The sequence below is a fragment of the Electrophorus electricus genome, chromosome 1, assembly GCF_013358815.1.
Source record: "Electrophorus electricus isolate fEleEle1 chromosome 1, fEleEle1.pri, whole genome shotgun sequence".
Classification (NCBI taxonomy): Eukaryota; Metazoa; Chordata; class Actinopteri; order Gymnotiformes; family Gymnotidae; genus Electrophorus; species Electrophorus electricus.
The window spans coordinates 156,155-171,918 of NC_049535.1; the positions used below are offsets into that span (position 1 = coordinate 156,155).

The window sequence follows — 15,764 nt, forward strand, 5'->3', positions numbered from 1 at the left end:
TAATAGAAATACAAACATATGAGCTATGTTGTGTGTGTAACTGCAGTGGTGTGTTGTAGATGTAAGTTGTGTGTGTGTGTAACTGCCATGGTGTGTTGTAGGTCTCAGCTGTTCCTGTTGCCCGTGGGGTCTCTGGAGGGGTTCTACAGCGAGTCGACCACGTGCATTACCTGGAAGGAGCAGGTGCATGTCAGCTCAGAGGTGCGTTCTGTCCTGCAGTGTCCCGCGCGGGACAGCAGCTGCTTGCCGCTGGTTATTACCGCGCTGGCAGTGCCCGACGTCCTGCGACACATCTCCAGTCAGGGCGAGGACGACTGGGACCCTGCGTATGTGATTCATCTGCACCCTGCCATCACACTGCGGAACCTGCTACCATACACCCTACGTTACCTGCTGGAGGTACTGCGCCCACACAGTCCGTCCGTGTGCTCTGACCTCGTGGCTGCGTGAGACTTTAAAAGCTGCCTAACGCTCTGTTTGACGACGTTTGTAGGGCACATGCACATTTAAATCTGTGTCTTAATTAGGTGGACAGGAATACTTACACGTGTCACCAGGTGGGAGGAGTGGCACAGCAGGGGGCGGGGCATTTAAACTGCAGCAAGTACATCTGTTTCCTCATTTGTAAAGTTTTTCCGGCATGTTGTCATTGCACTGTGTCACACTCTGCATGGGATTAAAGTGTGCACTGACCGGGAAAATGCAAACATTTTAGCCATGCCCTCACATGCATTGTGCCATGCCCACATGTGCCTGGAACATGCCCATTTGTGCCAGAGCCACACCCACACGTGCCAGGGCCACAGTTCAATTACTGTGCTCGTTGCTGTCACCCTGCTGCAAGTACACTTGGAAACCACTTGTAGAATATCTCAATAATAATTGATTCCTTTTGTTACCATTTCTGTCTACTACTAGAAAATGTACATCATTTGTAAGTGGGCCACGTTTGATACTGTGTTGGTTATGAAGCGCCGTGTAGTTCCCATCGCTGCCTGTGTGCCCCCCTCAGGGTTCAGCAGAGTCCCACGAGCTACAGGAAGGCATCAGCGCCGACATCCTGAACGCACGACTCAGCGGCCAGCTCATGGAGCTGGTGCTGGTGGGGTACCAGGGCCGCACCTGGACCAGTCATGTGCAGGTCAGCGAGGCCATGGCTGAGTTCTCACCTGTCTGCTTCACCAGCGACACTAGTGAGCAGCTTAGCGTGGATCTGTGTGTCCACGTGACGCGTGGGGCGGGCAGGCTTGTCCTCTCTGTCTTCAGCCCATACTGGATCATCAACAAGACGTCCCGCGTGCTGCAGTACCGTGCGGACGACGCGTATGTTAAGCACCCGGCCGACTTCCGTGATGTCATCTTGTTCTCCTTCAAGAAGAAGAACATCTTCAGCAAAAACAAAGTGAGTGTGATGCCATGCAGAAGCTTGTAGACTGTGGCCAAACACCACCACATTGGAGATGTGAGCGCACCACCTAGTGGCAGTGCATATGTGTGCAATATCTGCCCACACTATATCATGAGGAGACTGTTGGTGTTATCTGCAAGATATTTAGGTTTAAGCAACTTCAAAGCTGAAACAAAATCCATCCAAGTAACCAAGCTTGATGTGAAGTCTTCAACACTATCTCCCTTTTGTGTCTCCCTTTTCTATATGGATGGTTTTAGTGTTTTCCCTTTTTTGAAGGTTTGAAAAGAAGAAAATGAAGACAGTGAATGATTCCCATCAAACTAGAAAACACTTGCAAAATGTGTAAGTCTGAAGTAGCTTGTTTGGATGTGTGTGTGGTTCAGTGATGTGATGATTCTCTTCCTCACAGCTACAGCTGTGCGTGTCCACCAGCTCCTGGTCAGATGGCTTCTCTTTGGACACTGTGGGCAGTTACGGTTGTGTCCGCTGCTCAGATAGAACCATGGATTACCTGGTGAGGTGTGAGGTGATGGAAGATGAGTGTGTTTGCGTCGATGTGTGTGTGTGTGGTCTGACTAGATCTGCTTGTTCTAGGTGGGGGTCAGTATTCAGATGAGCAGTTTTAACCTGACTCGTATTGTGACTATGAGTCCCTTCTACACGCTGGTGAACAAGTCCTGCTTTGAGCTGGAGGTGGGGGAGGTGCAAAACGGAAAAGCCCACAGTGGCGGCAAATGGCACTACATCTCCTCCACAGAGGTACACAAACCACAGGCTCTTATTTTGAAGTCATTTCAAAGATTGTCTACAGCGGGTTTCATGTAATTAGTGTGTTTATACATGTGTGTATGATGTGTGTATGCATGTCTTTGTGTGTGTGCGTGCATGCCTGCGTGTGTGTGTGTGTGTGTCTGTGTGTGTGTGTGTATGCATGTCTTTCTGTGTGTGCGTACGTGCTGCAGTGCCTTCCCCTATGGCCAGAGTCCAGTACAGGAAGGTTGTGTGTCCGAGTGGTGGGTTCTGAATCTGCCTCTAAGTCTTTCTTCTTCAACAAGCAGGATAATGGCACTCTACTCAGCATGGAGCAGGTACAGGGGGTGGGGTGTGTGAGTGGGGCGGGGTTACACCAGGTTGCCACTGTTGGGCCCCTGAGCAAGACCCCTAACCTTCAATTACTCAAGTTATGTTTAGTCAGAATTGTAATTCAGCTAAATGCTGTATCTGTAAATGTAACTGTTATCTCTATGCAACTGCTGCTCTCAGTTAAATAGAATAACATAAAGATACATTTGATTTGCATTTGCAAAACATCTCTCATTCACTACGGGCTCAACTAAAGAATTTATTCGTAGCTCTGAAGGCCTCATGCAGAGTTACTCCCCACAAGCTGACAGCTGTGTGTCTTTGCTCACAGTATGGCGGCATCATTGTGGATGTGAACATTTCGGACCACTCCACTGTGGTCAGCTTCTCGGATTACTATGAGGGTGCAGCTCCTGCTCTGCTCGTCAACCACACGCCATGGGTCACCATCTCCGTCAGACAGAGGTCAGCACATCCTACTGAACACCAGCTCGCTGCTGTATTCAGGATTCATCTCCCAGAATGCTCTCAGTCACTGTTCTGTTAACTGGTCTGTGCTGTGTGTGTGTGTGTGTGTGTGTGTGTGTGTGTGTGTGTGTGTGTGTGTGTGTGTGTGCAGTGGCTGTGAAACGAGTCGGGAGCTGAACCCTGGTGAGTCTCTGCTCTTTGCCTGGAACGACCCTGCAGGCGAACGCAAGCTGTGCTGGACCAGTCAAGGCCACAGTGGAGAACTCGACCTGCTGAAGGTGAGTGAACATGACTCAACACCACACACTCCTCAACACCATTCGCCACTCCTCAACACCACACACTGCTTAATACTATGTGATACTCAATACTATATGGTACTCCGTCTGATACCTCACAGGCTGCTTAACACCTGCTCTTTAAGTGTGATGGCCATTCTGCTATAATAGTAAATGTCCAAACATCTGATAAATATAGCAGCCCATTTGGCTTTACTTAAAAAAATAAATATTTTATAGTGGTGCTATAAAAAGGTTTCCTTTGTTTGTTCTACATTTCTGAACACAGCAAATAAAAAAGAAATCTATACTAAAGGCATTACTATAAAGCTCTGACGTGTTTTACACTCCGTGTGTATGTGGGACGTGACCATCGATCGTTGCAGTTTCAGGCAGCGTGGGTGATGTGGGCGTTGTACTGAGATGTGGCTGTGTTGGTTGGGTGGTTTGTAGGATGAGTGCGGGCAGTTTGCGTATGACGGCCTGGCGCAGGTACACTGGGTTTCCTTCCTGGATGGACGCCAACGTGTGCTACTCTTCACCGAAGATGTCGCTGTGGTAACCAAAGCTCGGCAGGCTGAGGAACTGGAGCAGTTCCAGCAGGAAGTGACCGTGTCACTGCAAAATCTGGGTCTGTCCCTCATCAACAACGACCACAAACAGGAAATCGCATACGTGGGCATCACCAGGTAAAGAGAAGCCCCCCCACCTCCACCCACGCCAGCTCCACCCCCCGGGGTTTTAACATCAGATGATGCAACCGATGGACCCCATATACAAATGAAGGAAATGAGTAAAAGTAATGGTGACTGTAGAAGTGTTTGTTCTTACTGAGAATGAAACCCAAAACAAGAATAAAGGATATTGAAAATGTGTTTAGGGGATGTGTGATTGTGGTAGTTGAAACAGCAAGACAGACCAACTTGGACAGAATGAGCCGTAGTGACTACAGATGAAAACCTTAACAAAGATATCTGAAGAAAAAAAAAGACCACAGAGACTTGCAGGTTAATGAAGTTACAAGTTAATTTAATTTCTGTTTAGTTCTGGTGTGGTTTGGGAGATGAGACCAAAAAACCGTTGGAAGTCATTTAACTGTAAGAACATCAGTCTTCTGGAGAGGGCTTACCAGGACCATGTCAGTGGAATTACAGAACCAGGCTGGGTCAAACTGGAAACTGGGCTAGAGGTGACGACATTGGGCCATTCCTTCACAAACACACTGTGGCATTTAATAGGTCAGAGTGTAAGTGTATGTGTGTGTGCGTTAATCAGGTGAACTTTGCAAGGATTCCTATGTTGATGAGACACCCATTCTCCTGCTCCATTCGGAGGAACTTCCTGTCTGGTATCCACGTGGAGCTGAAGCAGTCTCCACACCAGAGGAGCCTCCGTGCCCAGCTCCACTGGCTGCAGGTAATGTATAGCATGGTGGGAAGAGCACAAAGCAAAGCCTCACAAAGCCAGATGAAAGCCCTAGTGGGCTTGTCCAGATACTAACGGGAGCAAGTGACTCCCTGCCAGTCCGTGTGGTCTGTGTTGGGTCCTCTGGTACCACAGATGGCACTGAGAGAAAACTTGCTTTGGAAAGAAACTTGCCTTACAAGAAACTTTACAGCTGCTGGAATAAGCTACCTCAGGTGGCTGTTTGCAGAGCTTGTGAACACCAGGTCGAGCAGGTCAAAGTTGAAGGTTCAGCTCCCAGGGAGCACTTCCAAAGCCATGCTGCTAAACATACAAGCTTTTCTGGAGCAGGGAGTCTGCCAAAAGTTACAGGGCCCCCTATCACATGGGCCCCCCGTCCTCATTCCACAGGTGCAAAGCATGTATCTTAGACTGAACTCAGGAAAATGAGCATGAATTTAGTCAGATTACTAGAAATAACATTTTTGTCTCTCTACACTCTTGTAATAAATCATGTGATCAACTACTTACATAATGCACTGAAATACTGCACACACAATTCTTGCACTCATATATGTGTGTGTGTGTGTGTTTCAGGTGGATAACCAGCTCCCAGGAGCCATGTTCCCCATCGTTTTTCATCCTGTCCCACCACCCAAGTCTGTTGCCCTGGACTCAGGTGTGGTGTCATGGGGTCCTGGCTGTGTATGTTTGCGTGTTGTATACATCAGCTCCACAGGGACTAATTACACATCTGTTGATGTTTCATTTGTGTGTGTTCAGAGCCAAAGCCCTTTATTGATATGAGCATCATCACAAGATTTAACGAACACAGCCAAGTGATGCAGTTTAAGTAAGTCCTGCTTTATTTTAGCCTTTATACCCCTCTAATACTCAGCCTTTACACCCCTCTAATACTCAGCCTTTACACCCCTCTAATACTCAGCCTTTACACCCATCTAATACTCAGCCTTAATATCCCTCTAATACTCAGCTTTAATACCCCTCTAATACTCAATCTATATGCTCCTCTAATACTCAGCCTTTCCCTGCAGCTCATTACTACACATCATAATTAAATTATTCTTACCTTTTCCATTTTACTTACAGTTGCTTCTAAAGTATGAACCAAGTTTGAAGGGTGTGTGTGTGTGGGTGTGGGTGTTTGTACAGGTACTTCATGATGCTAGTGCAGGAGATGGCTGTTAAGGTTGATCAGGGCTTTTTGGCAGCGGTCCTGGCTCTCTTTACACCTGTTACTGACACCCAGGAGGACAAACAGAAGGTGTGTGTGGGAACACAGGCCATGCAGACTCGCTGCTCTATGTCAGTAGAAGGGAAAGTGCAGTGAAGGTTCCTTTGGTGGAAATGGTTCAGTGGCACTGTATGTTGAAGTCATGAAAAACACCGCCCCCTGCTGGGCTGATTGAGAACTACTTGGATTCAATAATAAGAACGTTGTTATTTACAATAATATATGATTTACAATTATAAAATACACCTGTGTATTTTAAAAAGAAAGAAAGTGAGATAAATTGAGTTAATGTGCATATATCAGAGAAATAGAATATAAATAGTTGTTTGTATGTATTGATAGTTGCTGTATCACTGTGCAGACTGCCCTGTGTCTGTGTGCAGACTAACCTGTGTCTGTGTGCAGACTGCCCTGATTGAGAGAGACCTGGAGGCCCTGCAGGCTCAGCTGATGGAGAGCTCCATTAACGACACATCAGGCCTCAGCTTCTTTGAGCACTTCCACATCTCCCCCATTAAAGTGAGACGCCGAGCTGTTCCACGTTAAACACAGCCAGTGCCCTCTCAATACCTATACTGTGTGTAGAATGCCAAGCTGTGTGTGTGTGTGTGTGTGTGTGTGTGTGTGTGTGTGTGTGTGTGTGTGTGTGTGTGTGTGTATAGCTCCATCTGAGTCTGTCTCTGGGCTCCAGTGGAGAGGACCATCAGGAGGGTGATATGGTTGCGATCCAGTCAGTCAATCTTCTTCTTAAAAGTATTGGTGCAACGCTTACTGATGTAGATGACCTCATCTTTAAGTGAGTATCACAGTTCAGACATTATGAGCCTATTAAACTCCTGTTCTTATGAGTTACAACAGAAATGCGTTGTCAACTGTCCATTTTGGGTTACTGTTTGCAGACTGGCTTGCTTTGAGGTGAAGTATCAGTTCTACCGCAGAGAGAAACTGATGTGGGCCGTGATTAGACATTACAGTGAACAGGTCAGATTTTTCTCATACGCACACATTCTCACACGTGCACATTCTCATATACACACACACATGAACACACACCCACACACACCCATCTTATTTATTGTAGCTGTCTTTTCCCTTCTGCGGCCATGTAGTTCCTGAAGCAGATGTACGTGCTTGTCTTGGGCTTGGATGTGCTGGGGAACCCATTCGGTCTGATCCGGGGGCTCTCAGAGGGGGTGGAGGCATTCTTCTATGAGCCTTTCCAGGTCTGAAAGTCCATCATTCATCTTTCTTTGGGGGTGGTATAGAGGGTGTCCTGTAGGGGGAGGTGTGGGTGGTGTGGTGTTTTCTAGAGGCTTTAGTTTTGATGAGTTCTGTCTGCTCACAAGTGAGCTAAGATTGAGACATGTCGTTGGTCTTCACTCTCTGTCCTTTAATTAGGGGGCTGTTCAGGGGCCTGAAGAGTTTGCAGAAGGGTTTGTCATTGGTGTGCGTAGTCTGTTAGGGCACACAGTGGGTAAGTCTCACACACACACATACACAAACAAATACACACACACACCCTTTTATGCGCATTACAAACCCAGACATGCCTCCTTGTCCTGTAGGGGGTGCCGCTGGGATGGTGTCTCGTATAACAGGTTCAGTGGGGAAAGGTCTAGCAGCCATCACCATGGACAAGGAGTACCAGCAGAAACGCAGGGAGGAGATGAACAGACCTCCCCGAGACTTTGGAGACAGTTTGGCCAAGGGGGGCAAAGGCCTTCTGAAGGTATGCAGACTCACCCTAACCCTGGACACAGTCTGTCTGTGTGTGTGTCTGTGTCTGTGTGTGTGTGTGTGTGTGTGTGTCTGTGTGTGCGCCTGAGTGTGCATATGTGTACTGTAGCAGTGACCAGGATGTTTTTGCCTTATATAATGAAACAGTTTTTCATATTCACATGAATATTACTGTTTGCTGTGAATATTTATTGTTGTTTACAGGTCTGTTATTTCAGCAATAAGGAACACATTAGCTGGACATTTCAATGTGGCTCAAAGCCACACTCCATCTTTTGAGATGGAGATCTAGCAGGTCAGGGTGGATAGTGTCTGAAGAGTGTCTCTGTGGTTTTCCTCACAGGGAGTGGTAGGAGGAGTGACAGGGATTGTTACCAAGCCTGTGGAGGGTATGACTAATCACAGCAACTTCATACAACCCCAGCTAATCTCAGATGAGCATGACTAATCCCAACCATTCATGAATAGTAGACATATCTGGTCATGCAGGCCTCATACTCAGCTGTATGTATATGAAGGGTCACAGCCCAGATGGTTTTTGACTGGCTGTGCTCACTGGTTTAGGGGCAAAGCGAGAGGGTGCGGCTGGATTCTTTAAGGGGATTGGTAAGGGCTTGGTGGGCGTGGTCACCCGCCCTACAGCAGGCATCGTGGACATGGCCAGCAGCACCTTTCAAGGGATCCAGAGGTTAGACAACACACACACACACACACACACACACACACACACACACACACACACACACACACACGAAGGGGTCCAGAAGTTAGACAACCCTAACCCATATAACACACACACACACATCTATAACACACATACACACACACATAATACACACACACATAATACACACATCTATAACACACATACACACACACACACACACACACACACATAACACACACACACACACACACACACACATAACACACACATCTATAACACACACACCCATCTATAACACACACACACCCATCTATAACACACACCACACATGCATCTATAACACACACACATCTATAACACACACACACACACACATAATACACCCATCTATAACACACACATACACACACACAAATAACACACACACACATAACACACACACACACTTTTTGGTGTTGGGTTTGTTTTTCTGTGTTTTTACTAATTTTGTGGCTTTCTTTTAATACCTGAATATGTTTTGTGTGTGTGCGTGTGTGCGTGTGTGTGTGTGTGTGTATGTGTGTGTGTATGTGCATACAGCTGGTGAAATAAGTATTGAACACGTCACCAATTTTTTAAGTAAATATATTTCTAAAGGTGCTATTGACATGAAAGTCTCACCAGATGTTGGTAACAACCCATCAAATTCACACATGCAAAGAAATGAAACCATAGATGTCCATACATTATGTGTAATAATGAGAAATGACACAGGAAAAAGTATTGAACACATGAAGAAAGAGAGGTGCAAAAAGCCATGAAAAGTCATGACACCAGATGAAATCTATCAGTAATTAGAAAGCAATCCTGTTACTTAGTGCAAATTAATATCAGCTGGTTCAACTGCTGGCCTATAAAAAGGTGTCTCATTACCAAGGTGCCACACAAGAAACATCTCATGATGGGTAAAACCTGTGAGCTCTCTCAAGACCTTCACAACCTTATTGTTGCAAAACATACTATGGCATTGGTTACAGGAGAATTTCTAAACTACTGAACGTTCCAGTGAGCACTGTTGGGGCCATAATCCGGAAGTGGAAAGAACATCATTTCACCATAAACCGGCCACGACCAGGTGCTCCCCGCAAGATCTCAGACAGAGGAGTGAAAATAATTATCAGAAGAGTTGTCCAAGAGCCAAGGACCACCTATGGAGAGCTACAGAAAGACCTGGAATCAGCAGGTACAGTTGTTTCAAAGAAAACAATAAGTAATACACTCAACCTCCATGGCCTGTATGCACGCTCTCCACGCAAGACTCCATAACTGAAGAAAAAGCATGTTGAAGCACGTTTAAAGTTTGCTCAACAACATTTAGACAAGCCTGTGAAATACTGTGAAGCCTGGGAGAATATAGTCTGGTCAGATGAAACCAAAATTGAACTCTTTGGATGCCATAATACACACCATGTTTGGTGGTCAAAAGGCACTGCATATCACCCCAAAAACACCATACCAACAGTGAAGTTTGGAGGTGGGAACATCAGGTTGTGGGGCTGTTTTCAGCATACGGCACTGGCACGCTTCATATAATTGAAGGAAGGATGAATGGACAAATGTACCGAGATATTCTTGTTAAAAATCTGCTGCCATCTACCAGGAAGATGAAGATGAAACGAGGGTTGACATTTCAGCTAGACAATGATCCCAGACACACAGCCAAGGAAACTTTCAATTGGTTTCAGAGAAAGAAAATAAAGCTGCTAGAATGGCCCAGCCAACCACCTGACCTGAACCCAACTGAACATCTATGGAAGGAACTAAAGCTCAGAGTTTATAGAAGGAGCCCACAGAACCTTCAGGATTTGAAGAGTGTTTGTGTGGAAGAATGGGCCAAAATCACACATGAGCAATGCATGCGACTAGTTTCTCCATACAGGAGGCGTCTTGAAGTTGCCATCACCAAATAAGGCTTTTGTATGAAGTATTAAATAAATTTAAGTAAGTGTGTTCAATACTTTTTCCCTGTGTCATTTCTCATTATTACACATAACTTAATTTATGGACATCTATGGTTTGATGTGTTGATACTTATTTCACCCGCTGTACGTGTTACTCACTGAGTTCAGTACTACTGTGTGTGTGTGTGTGTGTGTGTGTGTGTGTGTGTGTGTGTGTGTGTGTGTGTGTGTGTGCGCGCGCGCGCATGTGTGTGTGCATTTATATGATGCCATTAATTTGTTTGGAGAGGGGCAATTTAAACACATAAGAACAAAGTCAATGGTCTTTCACACACACACTGTACTTTCACACACTGTAGACCTTCACACACTGTAGAGTTGGGATTTCCGTCTACCTGTTGCATATATACCTGCTGGCATGAGTGTTTTTCCCTGCAGGGAAGGAAATGCTATCAAGGTAAGCATTGCATCGTGGGTAGTGGAGGATGCAGGCTGTTGCACAGTGCATTTTTGTCCATTATTCTGAATATGAAAGCCTCCAGCAAAGGTAACTGTTTGAACCTACATGTGCTCCACCCCCCATCACGATAACATGGTCTCTGACGACATCTCCACCTTTGTTGGAGTGTGTTGATCAGGCTGACACATAGAGAAGAGCAGAGAAGTGCTACAGTAAAGAAACACACACAGACACACACACACGTAAACACACTCCCGTGACACACACACAAACATAAACACACTCCCATGACACACACACACACACACGTAAACACACGTGGGTGTGTCTCTGTGGGCGTCTGTCTCGGTGGGTGTGTCTGTCTCGGTGGGTGTGTCTCTATGGGTGTATCTGTCTCTCTGTGCCTACTCTGCTCTTCAGTCCCAGAGTCCTGCACGAGATCATTGCCTTGCTTCCCTACTCCACTATAACAGCCCTGCAAGGACTCTTCCAGGACTAACCAGGCACCAGCCTGTCCAGCCAATAGCAGAAGAGCATTGTCATCTCCATGGCAGTTTAGAGACTGTTAACCAATAACACTGACCGCTTTTCCCATCCCCCTGGTCCCCAAGAATTGAGTGGCCAATCAGAACATCATGTTTTACTGTGTGGCTTTTCCATGCGTTTCCTTCACCACACACATCAGAGATGCTCTCTGCTGGTTCTGTGAGATGCATAACCATCCACCACGCTGTACCGTAAACACTTGACCAGTTCACACATGTCCTTTCTGATTATACTGATATCCTTGTTATTCCATGGCTACAAAATAGCGGTAACCTAAGGTGAGAGCACACCAAGATAAAGACTTTTCACACAATAGCATGTTAGATATTTCACACACGATTACAAACTAAGTTGCAAGGGCAATTATGTCACTGAGAAATGTACCACAATAATAATAAGGTGCACTAATGTACCACAGTAATGATAAGGTACACTAATGTAATTCTAATATTAATTATATTTAGCCATACAGTTATTTTACGTTATGGTAATGATATAGTGTAAATATACACACTTATAGACTTCTAATGCCCATATAATGATATAGTATAATATAATGCAATCATTGTACACACACTTAGAGGATAAAATGCACTTCTATACATGGTGACTTTGATATATAATCTGAACACTAAACCTGAGATTTAAATGTTTAAAAATTTCTTATGAACATTCCTACAAGAAAGGCTGCAGACAAGTATAAAGTGACTACACAGTAAAGTCTGATTACTTAGTAAAGTCTGATTACATAGTGAAGTCCAATTCCTGATATTAGGATTTGATTGGCAGGGTGGCGGAGTCGACTGAGGACGTGACCAAGCTGAGGCCGGTCCGACTCATCAGAGAGGACGGGATCATCCGTCCGTACGAGCACCACGAGTCCCACGGCTACGACCTTTTCCAGGTGCGGAGATCCCTCACCTCTCCACCAACCCCACTAACACTAACCCTAATGGATTAACATGTAAGATCTAAAGGCTGGAAATTCCTTAATGTAAACAATGACAACTATAGTGTTTCATCCCTGACCACCTGACCTTTCCTGCCCTGATGTTCTGTTCTCCTGCTCAGCTCTTTATCTTCTTCTGGAGTTAAATATATTCATCCTTTCTTTCCTTTCTTTCATTTGCTACATGCAGCCTGATGAGGAATAATGGGTTTGTGATTCTTAAGGGACCACTAATCTAGGCCCATAGGCACATCTAAGCCACATAGAGGACTTCTGAGTGATAGCACACACGTTGGTGAAGCCAGTGGTTTATTCCTGATCCGTATTCCACTCCTGACTGAGCTGCCTGTTCCTGAATGTTCAGTGATTGTGTTTGTAATGTTGTAGAAATGCTTAATTCATTTGGCGCCTGTCTATCGCTGTTTGTGTTTAGTGGCAGTAGACCTGATTTTGTCTGTAATAATTAGGATTTCTTTCCTGCCAATTTTACTAATTTGCTGGAATTAACCACTTTTTGATTCTGTCTACATTTTAAAACTAGTTTTTGCCAAATCATTTTAAACCCATACATTTTGTGATCTGTGTTTGATATTTCAAACAAATGATATTAAAATCTGGGTTAAAATCTAGGATGAGAGAGAATTTTAAGAAGACACAATCACTTTTAATTTTTCAACTAATTCATATAGCAAGCAACTATGAGATGTTAATTAATCAGTAGATTTGCATATTTTAATAGCAATCTATTAATTGAGAACATTTTATTTTCTATTTTTCTAGTTTTTCTTTGAATTCATATATCCATGTCTAAAATATGTATGTACAAATATTCAAAAATATGTATGTACATGTTGTTTATGCATAATAAATGTGAATTCATGTCAGTATATGTAAGCTTAAAATATCTTTATAAGAAACAATATTTAACAAAGCATGACCAAATTAATGTCTAATGTATTTTCCTATTATATATGCCTACTTTGTAATACCTCATATAACACATTGCGAGGGTGTAATCGTCAGAGTGGCCTTGAGACTGGGCTTTGTTGTTGTGGTGTGTGTGTGTGTGTGTGTGTGTGTGTGTGTGTGTGTGTGTGTGTGTGTGTGTGTATGATTGTTTTTGTCATACATCTTGCTTGAGTTCAGTGATTTATTATGAATAATCATGATGTCTGTAATAAATGCATCTAGGTGATTATGACGAGAATGTATTTGAATACAAAAAGTTTAAATATGCCAGTTCATTTTGTGTTTGTTTCAATGTCTAACAGTTTGGGAAGCCTTAGGTGTGAGTTTCCACTGGACTGAGTGTGTGTGTTTTTCAGAGGTCAGAGGTTAAACAGCTTGATGGCGAGTTGTTCAGAGAGCACTTTGAATATCCTGGACACAGAAAAACAAACATTATTGTCACCAACAGGTACAAACCCCACACCCAAACTCACACCCGACATACCCCAAATCACTTTAAATCGCACCCACCAACAAGCCTCCAAACATACCGTTAAACTCAACCCCAAACACACTCCAAATCACAATGCAAAACTCACCTTTAAACACATCCTAAAACACTTTAAAATACTCCCATAACTGATCTCATGGCAAGCCATGAGTATTTTACATCTGACCAATGAAACCCACCTTACAGCTCTAAGGACATTTTTATAATTGGGATCTTTCTTCCTTTTTTGTCTTTTCGCACACACAACTCTGTGTGTGTGCGCGTATTTGTGTGTACCTTATGCAGGAGGGTGATGTGTATTAAAGAGATCGACTTGATTGGACATTTTAACAAAGAATGGGAAGTTCAGTTTGACAACTTCCTGAGGCCTCCATATGTTGAAGGAGGAGATCTGAAGATTTATTACAAGGTACCAAATGAAAAAATGTATTATTATAATACTAAATTAATAGGCCAACATTTGTACCAACTGCAATATGAAGGTAATGCATTTCTAATAACTATAACCCAGTAACATGTTAAAATGGCCTCTGACTTCTTTTGTGTTTTCTGTGTGTTTAGGAACAAAACAAACTGAAGATCCTTAAGGATGGACAAGGACCAGTGAGGGTGGTGCACCTTAGACAGACAGACATGGCAGAGGTAAAGACCAGTGAGGGTGATGCACCTGACAGACAAAACAGGGGTTAACCCAAAAGTGCCCTTCTGACCTGCTTGGCAGTAGTCAAATGCCTCATACCTTTATAAAGTGATCATCTATTTTTTCCCCTGTGCAGTTTCAGTTTACATTTGCATTTACAGCGTTTGGCAGACACGCTTATCCAGAGCAACTTACAAAAGTGCTTTGTCATTTCCTCATAGAACACACCCTAGTACAGTACAGTAGGTTAGAGTCCAAGATACCAATGAACTAGAATACTGTAGAAATACAGGGATCACTGCTGATGACTAGAAGTACAAACACATATAAGCTCTATAACAGACAACAATCAGTGCAATAAACGAGTACTAGAGTTTGTTAGTCAACAAAGGAGTAATAAACAATACCCTACAATAAGTACGAGTTTCATTTAGTCAAATTATGGTCAGAGGTCATTTAAATGTTCCACGAGTATATGGGTCTTCAGTCTGCATTTGAAGACTGCAAGGGACTCTGCTGTCCAGACAGCAAGTAGAAGTTCGTTCCACCATCTAGGAGCAGGACAGAAAATAGTCTCGATGCTTGTCTTCCATGAGACTTGAAGCAAGGTATTTCAAGCCAAGCCATACATGAGGTTCTAAGTAGTTGAGGTACGGCTTGGGTTTTGACCATTGACCTGATGTATGAAGGGGCTGGTCCATTTTTGGCTTTTTATGTGAGCAGCAAGGTTTTAAATCTGATGCGTGCAGCTACGGGAAGCCAATGAAGGGAGCGCAGTAGCAGAGCAATGTGTGACCTTCGGAAGATTGAAGACCAGTCATGCAGCTGCATTCTGGACAAGTTGTAGAGGTTTTCATGGCTCTTGGGTAGCTTCCTGTGAGAGAAAGGGCCGAATCCTTCGTATGTTACAAAGGAGAAATCTGCAAGACCGGGTTAGATTAGAAACATGAGTTGAGAACGACAACTGGTTGTCCAAAGTTACCCCAGGCTACAAGCAGCTTCAGATGGTGATACCAGGGAGTTCTCGAAGGAAACTGTGAGGTCATGGTAAGGGTTGGGAGTACCTGGGATGTACAGAAGCTCGGTTTTACTGGGGTTAAGCTTCAAGTGGTGGGCTATCATCCATGATACAATGACAGTCAAGCATGTTGACATACATCTGGAGACCTTCATGTCGGAGGCTGGAAAAGAAGGAAATCACTGGATGTCATCAGCATAACAATGGTAGGAGAAGCCATGAGAAGATATTACATCACCAAGAGAATGAGTATACAAAGAGAAGGGGGCCTAATACTGAGCCTTGCGGAACACCAGTGGAGAGTCTACATGGTTTAGATGTGGATCCTCTCCAGTTCATTCATTGAACAGTAGAACTAGTTATACAGTAAACGTTTGACCTCTTTGTAGGCTAACGTTTGAGTGTTTGGCTGTGTAGCTCTGTGGTGTACTGTCTGTAGAGCACTCGGC

At 44.2% G+C, this 15,764-nt stretch overlaps 1 protein-coding gene across 12 annotated transcripts in view; it reads left to right on the forward strand.

The window, feature by feature from the left end:
• Window positions 1-15,764, forward strand: part of vps13c (vacuolar protein sorting 13 homolog C) — a 46,821-nt gene that overhangs the window by 29,614 nt on the left and 1,443 nt on the right. For 6 of the 12 annotated variants that reach the window (XM_035533096.1, XM_035533102.1, XM_035533098.1 and 3 more), the window contains 26 exons: window positions 102-399; window positions 1,013-1,402; window positions 1,821-1,925; window positions 2,006-2,170; window positions 2,374-2,499; window positions 2,826-2,959; window positions 3,114-3,240; window positions 3,694-3,929; window positions 4,285-4,429; window positions 4,516-4,656; window positions 5,242-5,323; window positions 5,428-5,497; window positions 5,818-5,929; window positions 6,305-6,418; window positions 6,562-6,695; window positions 6,799-6,880; window positions 7,009-7,122; window positions 7,298-7,373; window positions 7,465-7,628; window positions 7,980-8,025; window positions 8,201-8,324; window positions 11,516-11,527; window positions 12,039-12,153; window positions 13,524-13,615; window positions 13,943-14,066; window positions 14,219-14,299. In XM_035533096.1, coding sequence (XP_035388989.1) covers window positions 102-399; window positions 1,013-1,402; window positions 1,821-1,925; window positions 2,006-2,170; window positions 2,374-2,499; window positions 2,826-2,959; window positions 3,114-3,240; window positions 3,694-3,929; window positions 4,285-4,429; window positions 4,516-4,656; window positions 5,242-5,323; window positions 5,428-5,497; window positions 5,818-5,929; window positions 6,305-6,418; window positions 6,562-6,695; window positions 6,799-6,880; window positions 7,009-7,122; window positions 7,298-7,373; window positions 7,465-7,628; window positions 7,980-8,025; window positions 8,201-8,324; window positions 11,516-11,527; window positions 12,039-12,153; window positions 13,524-13,615; window positions 13,943-14,066; window positions 14,219-14,299 — 3,409 coding nt within the window. Of the gene's footprint in view, window positions 1-101; window positions 400-1,012; window positions 1,403-1,820; window positions 1,926-2,005; window positions 2,171-2,373; window positions 2,500-2,825; window positions 2,960-3,113; window positions 3,241-3,693; window positions 3,930-4,284; window positions 4,430-4,515; window positions 4,657-5,241; window positions 5,324-5,427; window positions 5,498-5,817; window positions 5,930-6,304; window positions 6,419-6,561; window positions 6,696-6,798; window positions 6,881-7,008; window positions 7,123-7,297; window positions 7,374-7,464; window positions 7,629-7,979; window positions 8,026-8,200; window positions 8,325-11,515; window positions 11,528-12,038; window positions 12,154-12,388; window positions 13,086-13,523; window positions 13,616-13,942; window positions 14,067-14,218; window positions 14,300-15,764 lie in introns of those variants that run through there. The other 6 variants (XM_035533097.1, XM_027021797.2, XM_035533099.1 and 3 more) reach the window with 2 other exon arrangements.